General features: G+C 45.5%; 1 protein-coding gene across 3 annotated transcripts in view; it reads left to right on the top strand.

Moving 5' to 3' along the window:
- il1rapl2 (interleukin 1 receptor accessory protein-like 2) overlaps positions 1-20,162 on the top strand; it is an 806,853-nt gene that overhangs the window by 408,586 nt on the left and 378,105 nt on the right. For all 3 annotated transcript variants that reach the window (XM_078412191.1, XM_078412190.1, XM_078412192.1), the window contains one exon: positions 16,408-16,594. In XM_078412191.1, coding sequence (XP_078268317.1) covers positions 16,408-16,594 — 187 coding nt within the window. The remainder of the gene's footprint in view (positions 1-16,407; positions 16,595-20,162) is intronic.

Genomic DNA, 20,162 nt, shown 5'->3' with positions numbered 1-20,162 from the left:
CCACGCATCTCCTTTAAACTTGGTAAAAAAGAACTGCAGATACTGGATAATATACACAAAAGGACACAAAGTGCTGGAGTAACTCAACGGGTCAGCCAGCATCAGTGGAGAACATGGATAGGTGGCGTTTCAGTTCAGGACCCTTCTTCAGATTTCTTCTGAGTCTGAAGAAGGGTCCTGACCCCAAAACAAGGGCCCAAATAGCCTATTGGATTTGCACACCTAATTAAGTTTGCCCTCTCTTGGTTGTGTTCAGCATATAAAACATTCTCCATTCCCATTGTGTCATACAGCATGGAAATTGGGCCCTCGACCCAACTTGCCCATGCCGACCAACAGGTCCCATCTGCACTAGTCCCACCTGACTGCGTTTGGACCACATCCCTTTAAACCTGTCCCATCCATGTTAATGTTTCTTAAATGTTGCAATAGTAACTGCCTCAACTACCTCCTCCGGCAGCTCGTTCCCTGCACCCACCACCTTTTGTGTAAAAAGGTTACCCTCTCAGGTTCCTATTAAATCTTTCCCCCTCTCAACTTAAACCTATGACCTCTGATTCTTGATTTCTAGGTAAAAGACTGTGCATTCACCCTATCTATTTGCCTTAAGTTCTTACATACCTTTATAAGATTGCTCCCTCATCCTCCTGCACTCCAAGAAATAAATTGATTTTATTTCCCAACCTGTTGCTGTAGCTCAGACCGTCGAGCCCTGGCAACTTCCTCATAAGCCTTCTCTGCACTCGTCCCAGCTTAGCAACATACTTTGGAAAGCAGGATGACCAAAACTGAACACAATACTCCAAATGTGGCCTCACCAACATCGTAGACAACTCACACCTACTTCTTGTAACGATTGTACAAGATGTTGGTGAGGTCACATTTAACATGTTGTGTTCAGTTTTGGTCGTCATGTTATAGGAAAGATGTTGGTAAGGTGGAAAGGGTGCAGAGAAGATTTACGAGAATGTTGCCAGGACTTGAGGATCTGAGCTGCAGGGGGAGATTGAGCAGGCTATGACTTTATTCCTTGGAGTGCAGGAGGATAAGGGGTGATCTTATAGAGGTATGTAAGATCATGAGAGGAATAGATAGGGTAAATGCACAGTCTTTTACCCAGAGTGGGGAAATCAAGAACCAGAAGGCATAGGTTTAAAGTGAGGTGGGAAAGATTTAAAAGGAACCTGAGGGGCAACTTTTTACACAAGGGTGGGAGGTGTATGAAATGGTAAGTACTATCACAATGTTTAAAATACATTTGTACAGGTTCATGATAGGATTGGTTTAGAGGGATATGGGCCAAATGCAGGCAGGTGGGACTAGTGTAGATGGGGCATGTTGTAGTGTAGGTGGCGGCACGGTGGCGCAGCAGTAGAGTTGCTGCCTTACAGCGAATGCAGTGCCGGAGACTCAGGTTCGATCCTGACTATGGGTGCTGTCTGTACGGAGTTTGTACGTTCTCCCCGTGACCTGCGTGGGTTTTCTCCGAGATCTTCGGTTTCCTCCCACACTCCAAAGACGTACAGGTATGTAGGTTAATTGGCTGGGCAAATGTAAAGATTGTCCCTGGTGTGTGTAGGATAGTGTTAATGTGCGGGTATCGCTGGGCGGCGCGGACCCGGTGGGCCGAAGGGCCTGTTTCCGCGCCGTATCTCTAAATCTAAAAATCTAAATCTAAAAAAAATGTTGGTCAGTGTGGACAAGTTAGGCTGAAGGACCTGTTTCCACACTGTATGACTGTAAACAATGACGATTGTTGTCACATAAGGCCAGATAATGAGATATCAGAACTATTGACCTCAGAGAATTTATCAAAGGACGAAAGTAATGCAGATAGTTTAACCAAGTCATTTTTGGAACTTGGAGTTTTGGAAACTGAAGGAGCTAACTTCATTGGTGAACGTGTGGCTGCGCCTAATGGCTGCGGCTCTCTTGCAGTCTGTTTGTCTTTTTTTCCTTTTTTTTTTGTTTGTGTCGGTGTTGGGATGGTTTTTGTTTCTGTTTTTGGCTCTGTATGTGTGGGGGGGTGGGGCGGGGGGGTGGGGGAACCTCCTTTTATTAGGTCTCTTCCCCGGGGCGCAGCTCGGCCACGGGGCCTTCCATCGCCCGCGGGGCCTTCCATCGCCCGGCTCGGCCGCTGGACTTAACATCGCCGGCGCGGCTCGGCCGCGAGACCTAACAGTGCCCGGCGCGGCTCGGCCACGCGGCCTTCCATCGCCCGGTACGGCTGCGGGACGGTTCAGCGCTCGGTGCGGCTCGGCCGTGGGGCCTTCCATCGCCCGGTGCGGCTCGGCCGCGGAACGGTTCAGCGCCCGGCGCGGCGCCTTTCATCGCCGGCGCGGCTCGGCTGCGGGACTTAACATCGCCGGCGCGGCTCAGCCACGGGACGTTTCAGTGCCCGGTGCGGCTCGGCCGCGGGACTTAGCAGCGGCCGCGTGGCCTTCCATCGCCCGGCGCGGCTCGGCCGCTGGACTTAACATCGCCGGTGCGGCTCGGCCGCGGGACGTTTCGGTGCCCGGTGCGGCTCGGCCGCGGGGCCTTCCATCCCCTTGCGGGGGCTGTGCGTGTCGGTCGCCTCTGTAGGGGTCGAGCTGCCTGTCCGTGGGTGCGGGGGGAAGAGAGTGGAAGTTTTGTTGCCTTCCATCACAGTGAGGGGGTGTTTGGAGTCACTGTGATGGATGTTTGTGTTGGGGTCGTGTGTCCTGTGTTCTTTTCTTTTTTGCTGTGTCTTGTGACTGCTGAAATTTCGTTCGGTATTTATACCGAATGACAATAAAGTTCTGTTATGTTATGTTATATAACCGATTACATTTGACGAGCCATTGCCTGAGAAGGTTTTGAGTAAGGGCGGCACAGTGGCACAGTGGCACAGTGGCACAGTGGCACAGCGAGTGGAGCTGCTGCCACACAACACGAGACCCGAGTTTGATCCGAGCATGAGGTGAGGTGGGCTCTGACGCGTGTGAACACGAGGAAAGCTGGAGGCCCAGATGGTATATCTGGGCGAGTACTAAAGTCTTGTGCTACTCAGCTTGCTCCAGTGCTCACCACAATATTCAACCTCTCCTTGGCAAAGTCGTGGTCCCTGCATGCTTCAAAAGATCCATCATTGTACCGGTGCCAAAGAATGCCTCTCCAGCGTGTTTAAATGACTACCGACCGGTGGCCCTCACCTCGGTTGTCATGAAATGCTTGGAGAGGCTAGTCAAGAAGCACATCTGCGCCCTCCTTCCTCGCAACATGGACCCACTACAGTTCGCATACCGTCCGAACAGGTCCACGGATGATGCGGTCTCCCAGGTTCTACACACCGCTCTCTCTCATCTGGACAGCCAGGGGGGCTATGTGAGGATGCTGTTCATTGACTTTAGTTCAGCATTCAACACAATAGTCCCCAGCAGACTGGTTGAGAAGCTGCTGGAACTGGGGCTTAGCACCCCTCTGTGTGCCTGGGTCCTGGACTTTCTCACTGCCAGGCCCCAAGTGGTCAGGATGGGGGAACACACATCTAGCTCCCTCACCCTGAACATAGGATCCCCCCAGGGCTGCGTCCTTAGCCCCCTACTGTACTCCCTGTACACACATGACTGTAGGGCCAGGTTCAGCTCAAACTCCATCATCAAGTTTGCTGATGACACTGTGGTGGTGGGCCGGATCTCCAACAACGATGAGAAGGCCTACCGGGAGGAGGTGGCTGATCTGGCACTCTGGTGTCAGGACAATAGCCTCCTCTTGAATGTCACTAAAACAAAGGAGCTGATTGTGGACTTCAGAAGGGCTAAACATCCAAGGACGTACACGCCACTGGAGATAAATGGGTCTATTGTGGATAGGGTGAGCAGTTTCAAATACTTGGGAGTCCGCATCGCAGAGGATCTGACGTGGGCAACGCACATTGCCGCACTGGTGGGTAAGGCTAAGCAGCGCCTTTACCACCTTAGACAACTGAGGAAATTCAGAGTGTCGCTGAGGATCCTTCATTGCTTCTACTCTGGGGCTGTAGAGAGCATCCTGTCCGGCAACATTACAGTCTGGTTTGGGAACAGCTCTGCCCAGGACAGGATGGCCCTGCAGAGAGTAGTGCGTTCGGCAGAACGCACCATGGGAACTACACTCGTCCCCCTGCAGGACCTATACATCAGGAGGTGCAGATCCAGAGCAAGCAAGATCATGAGGGACCCCTGCCACCCCAGTAACGGACTGTTCCAGATGCTACGGTCAGGCAAACGCCTCCGCTGTCACGCTGTGAAAACGGAGAGGATGAGACGGAGCTTCTTCCCACAGGCCATCAGGACTGTCAACTTTGATAACCCCAGAGACTAAATTTTTGTCGACACTTTTTGTGCTATGTTTAGTAACTTATTAACTTTATTTATATGCTGTAACTGTAATTATTTTTGTGCACAACCCGCAGGCATTGCCACTTTCATTTCACTGCACATCGAGTATGTGTATGTGACAAATAAATTTGACTTGACTTGACTTGACTTGACCTCGGGTGCTGTCTGTATGGAGTCTAAAGGTTCTCCCTGTGATCACATGGGTTTCCTCCATTGCTCTGGTTTTCTCCCACATCCTAAAGATGTCTGTTTTAGGTTTATTGGCCTCTGTAAATTTTCCCTGGTGGATGCAAAAGTGTGATAACATAGAACTAGTGTGAACGCGTGATTGTTGGTTAGCATTAATTCAGTGGGCTGGAAGGTCTGTTTCCACGTTGTATCTTTCAATCAATTCGATAGATAATGGAAGACGTTGCAAAGAAATTGACGGATCGTGGAGAAATTGAAAATACGAGTAATAATTTTAACATGGAGGCACTGGTGGTGAAGATATAATAATTGGCTTTGGTAAAATTGTAAATTGTCCCTAGTGTGTCGGATAGTGTACGGGGTGACCGCCGGTCGGCCCATACTCGTGATCGCTTGTCGGCCCATACTTGGTGAGCCAAAGGGCCTGGAGTGCAACAAAATGATTAAGACCAGAAAGTAACAAAGGCAAAGGAAAGGGTTTCAGTAGCAGGATGGGAATTGGGATGCAATTTAGTCTGAAGGTTATCCCAGTTGGCACACGTGTTTGGATGGATTTGTTGCTCCAAGTGATCGGGGAATACTGCAACTGTTGTTGGACTCCATTCAGAACTCAGTCGGACTGAAGACAGGGAAATGCTGGCAAATAGTAGCCAGGGCATTTGTAACCTGTACTGCGATGTATAAACTATTGGTGCATTGTATATAGTTCTGGTCACCACACTATTGGGAGGAGTGGTACTGGTGAATTGGAGAGAGTGCAAAGGGGATTCACGAAAATGCTGCCGGAATTGAAAGACTTTAGTTATTGAGAGAGGTCGGATAGGCTGGACTTGTTTTTTCTTGGATTAAAAGAGATTGAGGGCTGATTTTAGACTTTAGAAAAACAGTGCAGAAACAGGCCCTTTGGACCACAGGCCAGCGGTCACCCACGTACACTAGCACCATCCTACACACTAGGGGCAACTTACAATTTACCAATGCCAATTAACCTCTAAACTTACACGTCTTTGGAATACGGATGAAAACCGGAGCAGTCGGAGAAAACCCACGCGGTCTCAGGGGGAACGTACAAACTCCATACAGACAGCATCTGTAGTCAGGATCGGACCCGGGCCTCTGGCGCTGTAAGGCAGCAGCTCTATTGCTAGGCTACTGTACTGCCCCGATGTAATAGAGGTGTACAAAATTACGAGAGGCATAGACAGGGTAGATAGCCAAAATCTTCTTTCTGAGGGTGTAAGCTTAATCTGAGAGAAAGAAGGTTTAAAGGAAATCTTATGGGTGAGTATTTTACAAAGACTGGTTGATATCTGCAATGCGCCGCCAGAGTAGGTGGTGGAATTGGACACAATCACTACCTTTAAGAGGCATTTATGAGACACTTAATAAAGCAAGGCAAGGAGGAATATCGTCCTATTGCAGCAAATGGAATTCTCGTAGATGTATAATAGGTTTAGCATAGTCATGATGGGCAGAAGGGCCAGTTTCTGTGCTGTCCAACACTATAATCCTGTATCCACCAAAATCTGCAATTTAGACACAAAAATGCTGGGGCAACTCAATGGGACAGGCAGCATCTCTGGAGAGAGGAATAGGTGACGTTTCGGGTCGAGACCCTTCTTCAGACTCCTTGGGGTCTTGACCCGAAATGCCACCCATTCCTTCTCTCCAGTGATGCTGCCTGTCCCGCTGAGTTACTCCAGCATTTTGTGTCTACCTTCGATTAAAACCAGCATCAGCAGTTCTTTCCTGCACAAAATCCCCAATTTGTTGCTCGTCTTGTGGGAAACCAGCTCTTTGCTGCAATATCTTTTCACACAAAGAGTGGGGAGTGTATGGAACAAGCTGCCAGAGGAAGTACTATAACAACATTTTAAAAAAATTAGACGGGTCCATGGATAGGACACATTTAGAGGGAAATGGGCCAAACGCAGGCAGGTGGGACTGGTGTAGCTGGGGCATGTTGGCTGGAGTGGGCAAGTTGGGACGAAGGGCCTGTTTCCACGCCCTAAGACTCTATATGACTCTATCTGTCCCACGTTGGCTTAGTTTCTCTACTTTAAAAAACATTGTATGCTTGAAATGTCTCCTGTCTTTCAGAATAAACAATCCCCAGAGATTTGACCTTTCTTCAAGGGCCAGTGGTTAAAGTCCAATAATAGTTTGTTTTTATGCTTTGCCTCGTGATTATCGAAAACCCAAAGCTACAGAAAAGCACACGATACTCCAAGTTCATTTGCGTCTTCACCAGAACCTGCAGGGAATTTGTTACTTTTCTTTAGCGCTGTTGTATAGTTGCATTGCACAGATATTGTTTTCAGGGAGATATCTGCCAAGATCAGCCCGATTTACACTTAACGTTGTGTTCAGAAACCTCTGGGCATTTTGTATCGCTAATGAAGACACAAGAGACTGCAGTTGCTGAATTCTGGAGCACCAAAGTATCTTCTGGAGGGAGCTAGGGTCTCACTGTCAGTCGATAGTCTATGCTTTGATAGAGATGGTGAGATCAAGAAAGGGAAGGGAAGTGTTGGAGATGATCCGAGTGAATTTGGGTGCAGGGTGGAAGTTAGTAGAAAAGTTAATGAAGTCCATGAGTTCTGCATGGGTGCAGGAGGTAGCACCAATGAAGTCGCCAATGTAGCGGAGATAGAGTTTGGGGGTAGGGTCAGTGTACAGCTGGACAGGGATTGTTCCAGGTACCCAACAAAATGAAGGCAGGCAGAGCTGGGGCCGATGGCTACTCCTTTGATTTGAAGGAAGTGGGAGGAGTTGAAGGAGACGATGCTCCGCTTGGCGGAAGAGAGTGTCAGTAGAGGGAGATTGGCTAGGTCTGCTGTTGAGGAAGAAATGGAAGGCTCTAAGACCTTCCCGGTGAGGGTTGGAGGTGTAGAGCGACTGAATGTCCATCGTAAAGATGCGGGAACGAGGGCCTGGACACCGAAAGTCAGTAAAGGCTGAGATGAGGTATCTTGGTCGGCGCGGACGAGTTGGGGCCTTACTACCTTACTGCACCCGGGTTCAATACCCGGGTTCAATCCTGACTACGGGTGTTGTCTGTACGGAGTTTGCACGTTCTCCCTGTGACTGCGTGGGTTTTCTCCAGACACTTCGGTTTCCTCCCACATTTCAAAGATGTGCAGGTTGGTAGGTTAATTGGCTTCTGTAAATTGTCCCTAGTGTGTCGGATAGAGCTAATGTGTGGGTGATCGCTAGTTGGTGCGAATGCAGTGAACTGAAGGTCCCGTTTCTGCACTGCATCTCTAGATTAAACTAAACTAAAACTTTGACACTCATCCCGACAATCAGCACAGCACAGGCATGGCAGCTGCTAGCTCTACAAACACCTCCTGAGGCGAACCGCACGTTTGTTTGGACGGAGTACTGTTCACAGAGTATTCTTGGCTAACTTCTGGATTGTTTTGCAGTGTAGACAATTGGGTAATGGCGCAATGTTCCACATTATTTAGCATATCAAGAAGGGATGCAATCATGTTTCCAGGCAACCATCTACCAATGATTTCTTGTGTGGCCAAACTAATATTGGGAAGGACTTGTTGTGATCTACAAACCTCATCATGCTGAACTGCCTGCATTCAGTCCCATGAATGTCCACAGAGATTCCTGTAGCAGAGCAATGACCATGGTGTTATTTCACCGTGACTAGGATGGAATGTAGGTTAATTGGCTGGGTAAAATGTAAAAATTGTCCCTAGTGGGTGTAGGATAGTGTTAATGTACGGGGATCACTGGGCGGCACGGACTTGGAGGGCCGAAAAGGCCTGTTTCCGGCTGTATGTATATGATATGATATGGCCAATCTACCCATCCACCTGTCACTAGACCAGTCTAGACCAGTCACTGAAACAATATGAATGGAAAATAATGACTGCATAGGAATAGGGGAAGGGATATGATCATTTGTGCTTATTGGAATTAACTATTGATGGAGGCACAAGGAACTGCAGATGCTGGAATCTTGCATAGAACACAAAGTGCTGGAGTAATTAAACAGGTCAAGCAGCATCTGTGGAGGGAACGAATGGACAATATTCTCAGTCAGGACTGATTGTAGTTCCAGTTCCCCCCCTTCCCCCCCACCCCGTACTGCAGTCGGTCTGAAGAAGGGTCCCGACCCAAAACATTGCTTATCCCTGTCCTCAAGAGATGCTGCCTGACGTTGAGTTACTGAAGCATTTTGCGTTAACAAAGGTTGGCACGGTGGCGCAGTGGTAGAGTTGCTGCCTCACCGCGCCAGAGACCCGGGTTCGATCCTGACTATGGGCCCTGTCTTCAAGGAATTTGTACATTCTCCCTGTGACCACGTGAGTTTTCTTCCAGTGCTCCGGTTTCCTCCCACATCCCAAAGACTTGCAGGTTTGTCAGTTAATTGGCTTCATTAAAGTGCCTTTTTCGTGTGCAGCATTGTGTATGGGTGATAGATGGTTGGCGTGGCCTCGATGGGCCGAATGTCCTGTTTCCACATTGTATCTCCAAATAAAACTGAACAAAATTATTGATAATCGTTTAGCTCGTTTAAATGATTTATTTGAAAAATAGTTGTAGTTTACAAAACTGTTCGAAAATTATTTTTCCGATTTGATTTCTGCCGAACGTTTCAGAATGCCAAACAGATTCATAGTGCTCCAAACATTCGATAGCCAGCAAAACCGGGTGATGTGCCTCTTCCAAGGGGTTAGCTTCCTTCTCACATCCTTGTATAGCGGCTTAACCACTGATCATGTCACTGCTATTTTGGATTGCCCTAACTGTCAATTTGACACCACTGCATTGAGAAAAATGTTCTGTTAGTCGCACATAATCAATTGCTTATTGGGGCTGGGAGCTGCTTTAAGTCCACGTCGTCCACCCTGGGTAGTTCTACAGAACTGGCAAAATTTGCACCAACGCTTCAACTACGGTACTCTGAAGCACCAATTGCAACTTTTGATTGTTGTAGTTGACATACGAAAGAAGAAGAAGAATTGCTTGGTAAATTATTTTCTAATGTGGAAATTTAAAGATGTTTTTACAAATAAGAATGGTACTGAGTGCAGCTTTAATACAAAACTAAAGTGATTTTCAAATATCATACATCTTTGACAAAATATCAAGTTCTTTTGCTTAGTTTTGTTTATTATTGTCACTTGTACCAAGACACAGTGAAAAGCTTTTTTGTTGCGTGCCCTCCATTCAGCGGAAAAACAATACTTAATTACAATCAAGCCGTTCACAGTGTACAGATACAGGATAAAGGGAATAACATTTTGTGCAAGATAAAGGCCAGTAAAGTCCGATTAAAGACAGTCCAAGCACCTCCAATGACGTAGATGATAGGTCAGGACCGCTCTCTGGTTGATGATAGGATGAATCAGTTGCCTAATAACAGCTGGGAAGAAACTGTCTCTGAATCTGGAGGTAGACACAAAATGCTGGAGTAACTCGGTGGGACAGGCAGCATCTCTGGAGAGAAGGAATGGGTGACATTTCGGGTTGAGACCCGTCTTCAGATTCCTTCTCTTCATCTTCTTCTTCAGACCTTCGATTTAAACTAGCATCTGCAGTTCTTTCCTACACGTGAATCTGGAGGTGTGTGTTTTCACATTTCTGTACCTGCTACCTGATGGGAGAGGGGAGGAGGGAGTGAATAGGGTGAGACTAGTCCTTGATTATGTTGATGGGTTTCCTGAGGCAGAATGAAGTGTAGATGGAATCAATGGAAGGGAGATTGGTTTGTGTGATGGTCTGGGCTGTGTCCACAATTCTCTGCAATTTCTTGTGGTCTTGCGGTCTTGGCCCAGTTTGGGGAGCATGTCGGTTTTCCTGTCAACCTTACACATAATTGCGCATTAGTATCAACATTCCACATGTAAATCAAGTTCAGTCAAGTTGAGTTTATTGTCAGGTGCATAAGTACAGTGCGGTACAGATACAAGGGAATATCTTCCTTGCAGCAGCATCACAGGTGCAAAGACTCACACAATGCACCAAGACAAATAGTATGGAAATTTCATATAAATTCTGGAAGACAGTAAAAATAAAATAGATCCGAGAAAACCCGAAAGCAATAGTGTAAAACACAATGAGAGAAAACAACGTCTCATGGTTGTGCAAGAGGTTGTGCATGGTGTTCCATTATTGAGGTAGGATCAGGGTTGTGCGGGTTGGTTCAAACACCTGGTTTGTTTCATTCAATTTAGTTTAGTTTAGCTTACCTTAGCTTGTCTTAGCTTAGCGTAGCTTATGTTAGCTGAGTTTAGATTAGTTTATTTTAGTTTAGTTTAATTTAGCTCAGTGTAGAGATACAGTTTGAAAACAGGGCCTTCAGCCAACTGAGGCTATGCCGACCAAAGATAGATGTAGCTGTTCCTAAACCTGGTCGTGTGGATCTTCAGGCTTCTGTGCCTCCTGCCTGATGCTAGCAGTGAGAAGAGGGCATGGCCCGGTTGGTGGCGATCCTTAATGTTAGATGCCACCTTCTTGAGACAGAACCTCATGCAGAAGCTTTTGATGCTGGCGAGGGCTGTGCCCGTGATATACCCGGCTGAGTCGACCACTTTAAGCAGTTCCTGTGCATTGGAATTAGCGCACCAGGACACAGTGGCGCAGTGGTAGAGTTGCTGCCTTACAGCGAATGCAGCGCCGGAGACTCAGGTTCGATCCTGACTACGGGCGCCGTCTGTACGGAGTTTGTACGTTCTCCCCGTGACCTGCGTGGGTTTTCTCCGAGATCTTCGGTTTCCTCGCACACTCCAAAGACGTACAGGTATGTAAGATAATTGACTGGGTAAATGTAAAAAATTGTCCCTAGTGGGTGTAGGATAGTGTTAATGTGCGGGGATCGCTGGGCGGCGCAGACTCGGTGGACCGAAGGGCCTGTTTCCGAGCTGTATCTCTAAATCTAAAAATGATATAAATAGCCCAATTTGCTGTATTGCGGATGTTCCTCATACTTGGCGTCTCCATTCTTCTTACGATAATCATTACCGGCCTTTCCCAACAGTAAGTCGCATTCCTAATGTTTCAGGTTGCAAGCACTAATCTTTTTATTATTTGTTTGAAAGCAAGTTTTGTTGGGAAGGAATGGCATTCATCTTTATTCTTTAAAAAAATATCCAGGTTTTCAAGAGGCAAGAGCCAAGAGCCAAGTGTGTTTTATTGTCATATGTTTTGAAACAGAATAATGAAATTCTTACTTGCAGCAACACAAACATATATTTATATATACATTATATATATATATATATAATATATATATATATATATATACACATGTATTACATATTTATATAACACTAGATGGGCGTATCTATCTCATCTTCAGGCTGAAAAGTCTGACTTTGATTATGTTGGCTGCTTTTCAAAAGCAGCGTGGAGAAAAGATAGAGGAGTCTGGTGGGAGTCTGGTCTGTGCGATGAACTGAGCGACATCTACAGCTCTCTGCAATTTCTTGCGGCCTTGTGCAGAGCTATTCCCAAACCAAGCTGTGATGCGACCTGACAGTATGCTTTCTATGGTGCATCTCTGTAGTACCTTTCCTCTGAAAGACTTGAGGGTTCACAGGCTACCTTGAGCTGGCTAGAACTCTAGACCACAGAGCAATGTTCCATGGAGTCAGCTTGCATTATACATTTCTAAAAAACCTAAAGCACCAGATGAAGATTTTAATAACTGGATTATTAGTCCATTTCTTATTTATGTTATACTCTGGAGATATTTTTATTGCTTAAATGGATAGATGGAAAAAATCAACATGAATAAGTAATTAAGGTTTTAAAATATTAAGAACAAAGTGTGATCTTGCTGATCATCGTGAATACATTGCGTTTGTAACAGATTGCAATTGTATTCATCTGGTTAATTCGAATAAAAATCAAAATAGTTGAAAATCTAATTCAGCCAAATGCCTGAAATTTCTCTTTTCTCCACACCGATTCATTCTCGAACTTATAACAATTCTAAACCTGAGATTCAAAACATAAACCATTTGGAATCGGTGTCCCTGGTGACGAAGAGAGGCTACAGAAAGCTAAAACTATGTGTGGTTGTTTTTACTCTGTTTTTCTTTCAGCTCCTCTTCAGTTTTCCTCTTCGGAATGAACTGTGTCAGGTGACACAGTGGCACAGCGGGTAGTGCTGCTGCCTCACAGCGCCAGACCTCGGGTGCCGTCTGTGTGGAGCTTGCATGTTCCAAAGACGTGCGGGTTTGTAGATTAGTTCAGTTCAGTTCAGTTTAATTTATTGTCATGTATACCGAGGTACAGTGGAAAGCTTTTTGTTGCTGGCTAACCAATCAACAGAAAGACAATACATGATTACAATTAATCCATTTACAGTGTGTAGATACATGATAAGGGAATAATGTTTAGTGCAAGGTAAAGCCAGCAATGTCCGGTCAAGTCCGAGTTTGAGGGACATCAATGGTAGATAGTGGTTCAGCAATGCTCTTCCGTTGTGGTAGGATAATTCAGTTGCTTGATAACAGCTGGGAAGAAACTGTCCCTGAATCTGGTGATGTGCGTTTTCACACTTCTATACCTTTTGCCTGATGGGAGAGGGGAGAGGGAAGAGGGAGTGGCCAGGGTGTGATTTGTTTTTCCTGATTAATTTGGCTTGTGTGAAATTCCCTTTAGTGTAGGGAGTGGATGAGAAAGTGCGATAACATAGAACTAGTGTGAATGGGTGATCGATGGACGGCGTGGACTTGGTTGGCCGAAGGATCTGTTTCCATCTTCTAACTCTAAACTTAACTGTTGGCTAAGCTGTACACAATCTGACCGGCACATCATATGCCTGGGAACCTAACATGGACTGACCTTCATTAGTTTGATCATGAACACTGACCACCTAGAATTAGTCCACAGATAATATGTATTTTAGGTAGGGTGATACCCAGGGGCAGTAAGTCTTGATGTTTTCCATGCTGACTAATGTGACCTGATGTCCACGATTCCCTTCTCGTCATTACCCTGCTTATAACAAATATTGTTTAAAACACCGAATTGTATGCTATTGGCGTTGTTATTCAGTTCCTTTAACCACCTGAGTTTGTGAAGTTGGAAGATAGAGTTACTGAATATTGAGTTGCTAAATTAGAATATACTGGAGGCACCTCCTCAAAAAGGCATCAGCCTTTTCAAGGACCCACAACACCCTGGTCACGCCCTTATTTCATTCCTGTCATTGAGAAGAAGGTATAGGAGTCTAAAAAGAGGCACAGCCTCTTCCCAATGGCATGAAGTTATTGAACATAAAAAACTCAACTAAACTGCAAACTATGAATGGCCTTAGTTGCACGAGGGACCTTGGTCTTTGTTTTGTTTTTTGCATCATATTGATACCACCGGGTGGCGCCGCGATGGCAGCCTTGCCTACAGTCTGTCTGTCTTTTTCATCTTTTTTTGTTATTTTTTGTGTGTTTTAAAAGTATGTGTTCATGTTCTCTGGTTTGTTTTATGTGGGGAGGTGGGCAGGGGGGATGGGAGAAACATTTTTCCAATCTCTTACCTTGCCTGAGATGCGATTGTTTTCCCGATCGTACCTCCGGTCGCTCTGCGGCCTAACATCATGGAGTTGGAGGCCTTGCTCGGGATTGACTTTGAGCCCCACCGCGGGGCCGTGGACATACCATTGGTGCCGATCCCTTGCCTGGGATCGACGCTCCAACTGCGGCCTGCGGACTTCAACATCGAGGAGCTCACAGTCTCGGGCAGAGACCAATGTCGGGAGCTCCAAATGACACAGAAGGTATTGACTAGCCCTGAACTAGGTCCGATTGCTTGGCACGGGGGAGCTGAGATTCCCCCCGATGCAGGAGCCTGATCGCCCTGATGAGGAAGGCCCAACCGCTGGCTACAGGAGTCAAGATCGTCCCGTCAAGGGAAGCTCAAGGCCCCCGACCGCGGGAGGACAAAGAAGGGAAGAGATTGAACTTTTTTTCGCCTTCCATATGGAGGAGTCACTGTGGTGGATGTTCATGTTAAAATGTATTTTGTGTGTTCTGTTGCTTTTTATTGGTTTGACTGTATGGCAAATGAAATTCCTCGTATGTTGCAAGGCAGTATTGGCTAATAAGGTATGATTATGATGATTATGATATTGTTTCTTTATTTATTGAACTGTTTTATGTTTGTCTATTATATTATCTCTTGTGCACTGTATTTACTGTATTTGTGCAGCTGCAAGTAGGAATTCCATTGATCGGTTTCAGTATATATGACAATAAAACACTTCCTTCTCTCCAGAGATGCTGCCTGAGATACTCCAGCATTTTGTGTCTACCTTCGATTTAAACCAGTATCTGCAGTTCTTTCCCACACAATAAAATACTCTATGGAACAATTAAGCTACAATGCTGAGAATAATATTCTGCACTCTGCAGGGATTCTGTTCCCTCTGTTATCAGGCTTCTGAATGGTCCTTCCATAACCTAGGTTACTGTCCGATTCTCCTCTACCCCCTTGAGGACATTGGACTTTGTCTATGGAACTGATGCGTTACATTGCTGTCTACATTCTGCACTTCGCAGCTTTCCCTTTGGTCTATCTCCATTGTACATGAGCTTGAGCCCTCATCAGTCTGAAGAAGGATCTCGACCCAAAACGTCACCCATTCCTTCTCTCCTGAGATGCTGCCTGACCCACTGAGTTACTCCAGCATTTTGTCACAAAATGCTGGAGTAACTCAGCAGGTGAGGCAGCATCTCAGGAGAGAAGGAATGGACGACGTTTCGGGTAGAGACCCTTCTTCAGACTCATTTTGTGATACATTTGAGCTGTACTTGAGCTGATTGGATATAATGCAAAACATGGCTTTTCACGATAACTCTGTGGACATGACAATAATAAACCTAAATCTAAACCTAACTTCAGACCTGAGCTCAGAGGACATAGAATGTGCCTTATGTGTTCACCGTTATGCAAGGTTTTTTTCTGGACAGTGGGGAGAAGGTTGGATCACTCTTTTTCCATTGCTATGGGCTAAATGGTCATTTTCTGACATATAAATTTCCATAAGTAATTAAAGAATGTTTGTTTCCTATTATTTTACAATATTTACAGATTGCTCCATGTCCTTTAATATTAATTTATCCCTTTTTTAATCCACATAATTAAACAGTCAATAAGTCGATAAACAACAGCATAAGGTCACAGTGGAGCAGCGCTAGAGTTGCTGCCTTGCAACGTCAGAGACCTGGGTTTGATTCTGACTACAGGTGCTTGTCTGAACCCACGGAGTTTGCACGTTCTCCCTGTGACCACGCGGGTTTTCTCTGGGTGCTCCAGCTTACTCGCACACTCTGAAGAAGGGTCTCGACCCGAAACGTCACCCATTCCTTCTCTCCTGAGATGCTGCCTGACCCGCTGAGTTACTCCAGCATTTTGTGATGCCCACACTCCAATGACGTGCAGCTTTGTCAGTTCATTGGTTTTTGTTCATTGTAAATTGTCCCGAGTGTGCAGGATAGTGCTGGTGTACGGGGTGATCGCAGACGGTGGGCCGAAGGGCCTGTTTCTGTGCTGTATCCCCAAAAACTAAAGTCAAAAGACTAAAGCCAGTATCCAAACCCAGTGCATGGTGTTCTCTTCACCCACTAGCCAGCATTTTGGTCCTTGTTTTAAGCACAGCCTGTGTGCACATTGTTGGCACTGTGCTTGCAAACCCGTGCACCTACAAACATCTTCATCAGCGGCCCCTTGAACAAATTGGTCAGTCACTCATCGGCCATCTAACTTGGCCCACGGTTCTGGACTTGATTTGAAAGCACTTTGAAACTCTGTGGGACGTTATCAAACATCAGCATTTGGTACTTCATTGTTTTAATATTCTAACTTGATGGAATGATGGTAGAAATGTAAAATGCCACTCTCGTTGCAGAAACTCGACGTATTGTATGAAGGTGACAATGTCCTTGATGGTGGCCGATAATGACTCGGGTCTTTGCTACAACAGTATGGTCCGAAATTTGGAGAAGGCTGAAATTACGAAAAGCAAAGAGATCTTCTGTCCAGAGATTGAAGACTTCATCACAACTGATCAAGACATTGATATCGTTTGGTACAAGGTAAAAACAATAATTTTGCTTGTAGAAATCGAACCATTTGCTGTAACATAGCTGCCCTTTGAAATGGAACTTTGTCCTGATATCAGATTCCTTCCATTAAATTGATGGAATCTGTACATTATTAAATATCTTCTAGAGGTTACGTCCTTTTCACATACTTGGCACTTGTTATCATGAGTATGATCAATTTTTAAAGTCACCTCGTATCACTAAATACTTCTCTGCTGACTTTTGCTCTTCCATTTTGCTCTCTCAGCTGGATGGATGTTGCAGTAGTTTTGGGGAAGATCTGGGAGACAGGTTTTTTTGAGGAGGCTTTTCCAACATGTTTTCCAATATTCTATGGCAAAATTTAACCTCGGAACAGGCCAATTCATTCCCCATTTAATTAGGCAACATGCAGTATGTGGATGCATTTTTAAGGCAAGGCTAGAAAGGGAAACTGTGAGAAAAGCAACAGCCCATAGGGCCGCTCTGCCCATTGTGTCTCTGCTGCTTGAAAAAGTTGTAGAGCTTAATCTCACTTCTCAGCCAAAGGCCCAAACCTTGCAGGGACGAATATTTTTAATGGGCTGAATATTTTTCTTTAGTTTAGAGATACAGCGTGGAAACAGGCCATCCGTCCTAGCGAGTCTGTGCCGACCAACGATCACCCATACACGAGTTCTATCCTACACACGACGGACAATTTACAGAAGCCGATTAACCTTCAAACCTGCACATCTTTGAAATGTTGGAGGAAACCGGAGCACCCGGAAAAAACCCAAGCAGTCATAGGGAGAACATACAAACTCCATACATGCAGCACCCATAGTCAGGATCGAACCTGGGTCTCTCACACTGTAAGGCAGCAAGTCTACTGCTGCGCCACTGTGCCGCCCCCTATAAAGTAACGTGCCCTAATTTCATTGTATTTGTCCAATTTAACTTTGTCTTCAACGTGGCAATGGTTATTGACTGACCAGCCCGTGACATTAACCCAGAGAATGTGAACTATTTCTAAATTCTAGATAGAAAAGCTAGTCTTCTGGAACTACCTAATAAGCAATGCAGCAACCAAGTAACATGACAAGTGTCGACCCGAAACGTCACCCATTCCTTCTCTCCTGAGATGCTGCCTGACCTGCTGAGTTACTCCAGCACTTTGTGAATAAGTGTCTATTCATGATTATTTTAAACACAATGGGGATCTTTCTCTCGTCAGAGCACAATCCTGTCCCCAATATCCCCTGAATGATGTCAAAAATTGCAAACCATTGTTATCCTTCCCTCCATTACCTTAAATCTCCACCACCTAGGTATTGACCTGTCTGCTAACAAAAGTAGGACATTCCTATTCATGCTTTCTTGGCCTCTCGTTTAATATTGACTAGATTAAATCAATACAGATATACAAAAGACTGTAGATGCTGGAATCTTAAGCTTAGTTCAAAGTTCTGGAGGAACTTAGCAGGTCAGGCAGCATCAGTGGATGGAATAGATTGGTGACATTTCGGGAGGGCCCAGACTATGTTCTTAAGAATGCAGCGCAGAAGAAATTGAAAGACAAGATTTGGAGCAATTATGTTCATCGGGCATGGATGTATATGGGGAGGAATAATGATTGATTCATTGAAAGATACAGCATGGAAATAGGCCCTTTGCCCCACCGAGCCCATGCTGACCGTTGATCATCTATTCACATCAGTTGTACATTATCCCACTTTCTGATCCACTTCATATGAACTAGAGACAATTTCACAGCAGCAAATTAACCGAGAAACTTGTACGTTTTTAGGATGTGGGAGGAAACTGGAGCACCCAGAGGAAACCCATGCAGTCACAGGGAGAACGTGCAAACTCCACACAGACTGAGGTCAGGATCGAACCTAGGTCTCTGGTGCTGTGAGGCAGCAGCTCTACCAGCTGAGCCCCTGTGCCACCCAATAATGTAAAATATCATGGGAACCAGAGGTTACATTTGAGAAGAAATAAAAAAATAGAATTACTGTCTGGAAATATCCAACCAATATGATACTGCTAAATAGGTTAATTAAATCCCAGGCCTCACTGGGGCCCTTAGACAATAGACAATAGACAATAGGTGCAGGAGTAGGCTATTCGGAGGGCGAGCCAGCACCGCCATTCAATGTGATCATGGCTGATCATCCACAATAAGTACCCCGTTCCGGCCCTCTCCCCATACCTTCTGACTCCACTATCTTTAAGAGCTCTATCTAACTCTACTTGGGGACTTAAAGTTTAATATCGTAAGGATAGTTGGAATGAAACAGCTGAATTTAATGATCAAAGGAATACCGAGGGACAACTTGATATTGAAGTATTTTTGACAAAAATAATGGTTATGTTATATATAGGGCTCTGCTTTAGTTATGGTGGCACAGTTGAGGAGTGGCACAGTGGCGCAGCGGTAGAGTTGCTGCCTGACAGCACCAGAGACCCGGTTCGATCTTGACTGCAGGTACTGTCTATATGGAGCTTGTCTGTATGTCAGTCTGAAGAAGGGTCTCGACCCGAAACGTCACCCATTCCTTCTCTCCAGAGATGCTGCCTGTCCCGCTGAGTTGCTCCAGCATTTTGTGTCTACCGTCTGTGTGGAGTTTGTACATACACCCTGTTACCGCGTGGGTTTCCTTTGGGTGCTCAAGTTTCCTCCTACATCCCAAAGACGCATGGGTTTGTAGGTTAATTGGCTTCTGTAAAATTGTCCCGAGTGTATAGGATAGAACTAATGTATGGTTGATCGCTGCTCGGAATGGACTCGGTCGGCCAATGGGCCCATTTCCACGCTGTGTCTCTAAGCTAAACTAAATTAATCCAAACATCTATAACTCATACAAGCTCAAGATGTCTTCACTTGCAGATTTTGCATCAAAGTCAATAAATGTTCATTGAGATGATTATGTTACAGAATACGATGTTGCTGGATATGAGAGTAAATTCATTTAGGTGGTGATTAAGTAGTTGTAAGCATTTGTTTTCTTTTTATTGACTTTAGATGTGTTTTTTGCTGGCAAAGACTAATGTTACTCCCCATTCTTATTGTCCTTAAGAAAGTGACACCACCACCATCCTCCTGACTCAATGCATGGCATGGTAATCCATTATCACTTCAGTATGTTGTGTGATTTAAGTGGAACGGTATTGGACAGTATGAATAAATTGGAAGCATTAAATATTTCAGCAGATTATTTTGATGTGGGTCCTGCTTTGTTAAGATTTGTAATCTGTTTGTACAAAGACCTTCATAATCTTGAGCAGTGAATGAATAGATTCAATGACAGAGTCCCATGAAGGAGCTATAGATTTTCGCGTTGCAATTTGCCTTCATGTTTGGCATAGTTATTGTGAGCAGAAGGCCTGTCTTTATGCTGCACTGTGTTCAATAGTTATAAGCAACCAATGCTATTGTGCAGCTGGTAGAGCCGCTGCCGCACTACGGCCGAGACCCAGGTTCGATACTGACCTTGGCTGCTGTCAGTGTGGAGTTTGCACATTCTCCCTGTGATCTCCGGGTGCTCCAGTTCCCTCCAACATCCCAACAAGATGTGGGTTTGTAGGTTAATCG

This window comes from Rhinoraja longicauda, chromosome 15 (assembly GCF_053455715.1).
Source record: "Rhinoraja longicauda isolate Sanriku21f chromosome 15, sRhiLon1.1, whole genome shotgun sequence".
In the NCBI taxonomy this organism is placed as follows: domain Eukaryota; kingdom Metazoa; phylum Chordata; class Chondrichthyes; order Rajiformes; family Arhynchobatidae; genus Rhinoraja; species Rhinoraja longicauda.
This window is presented reverse-complemented; position numbering and strand designations above follow the sequence as displayed.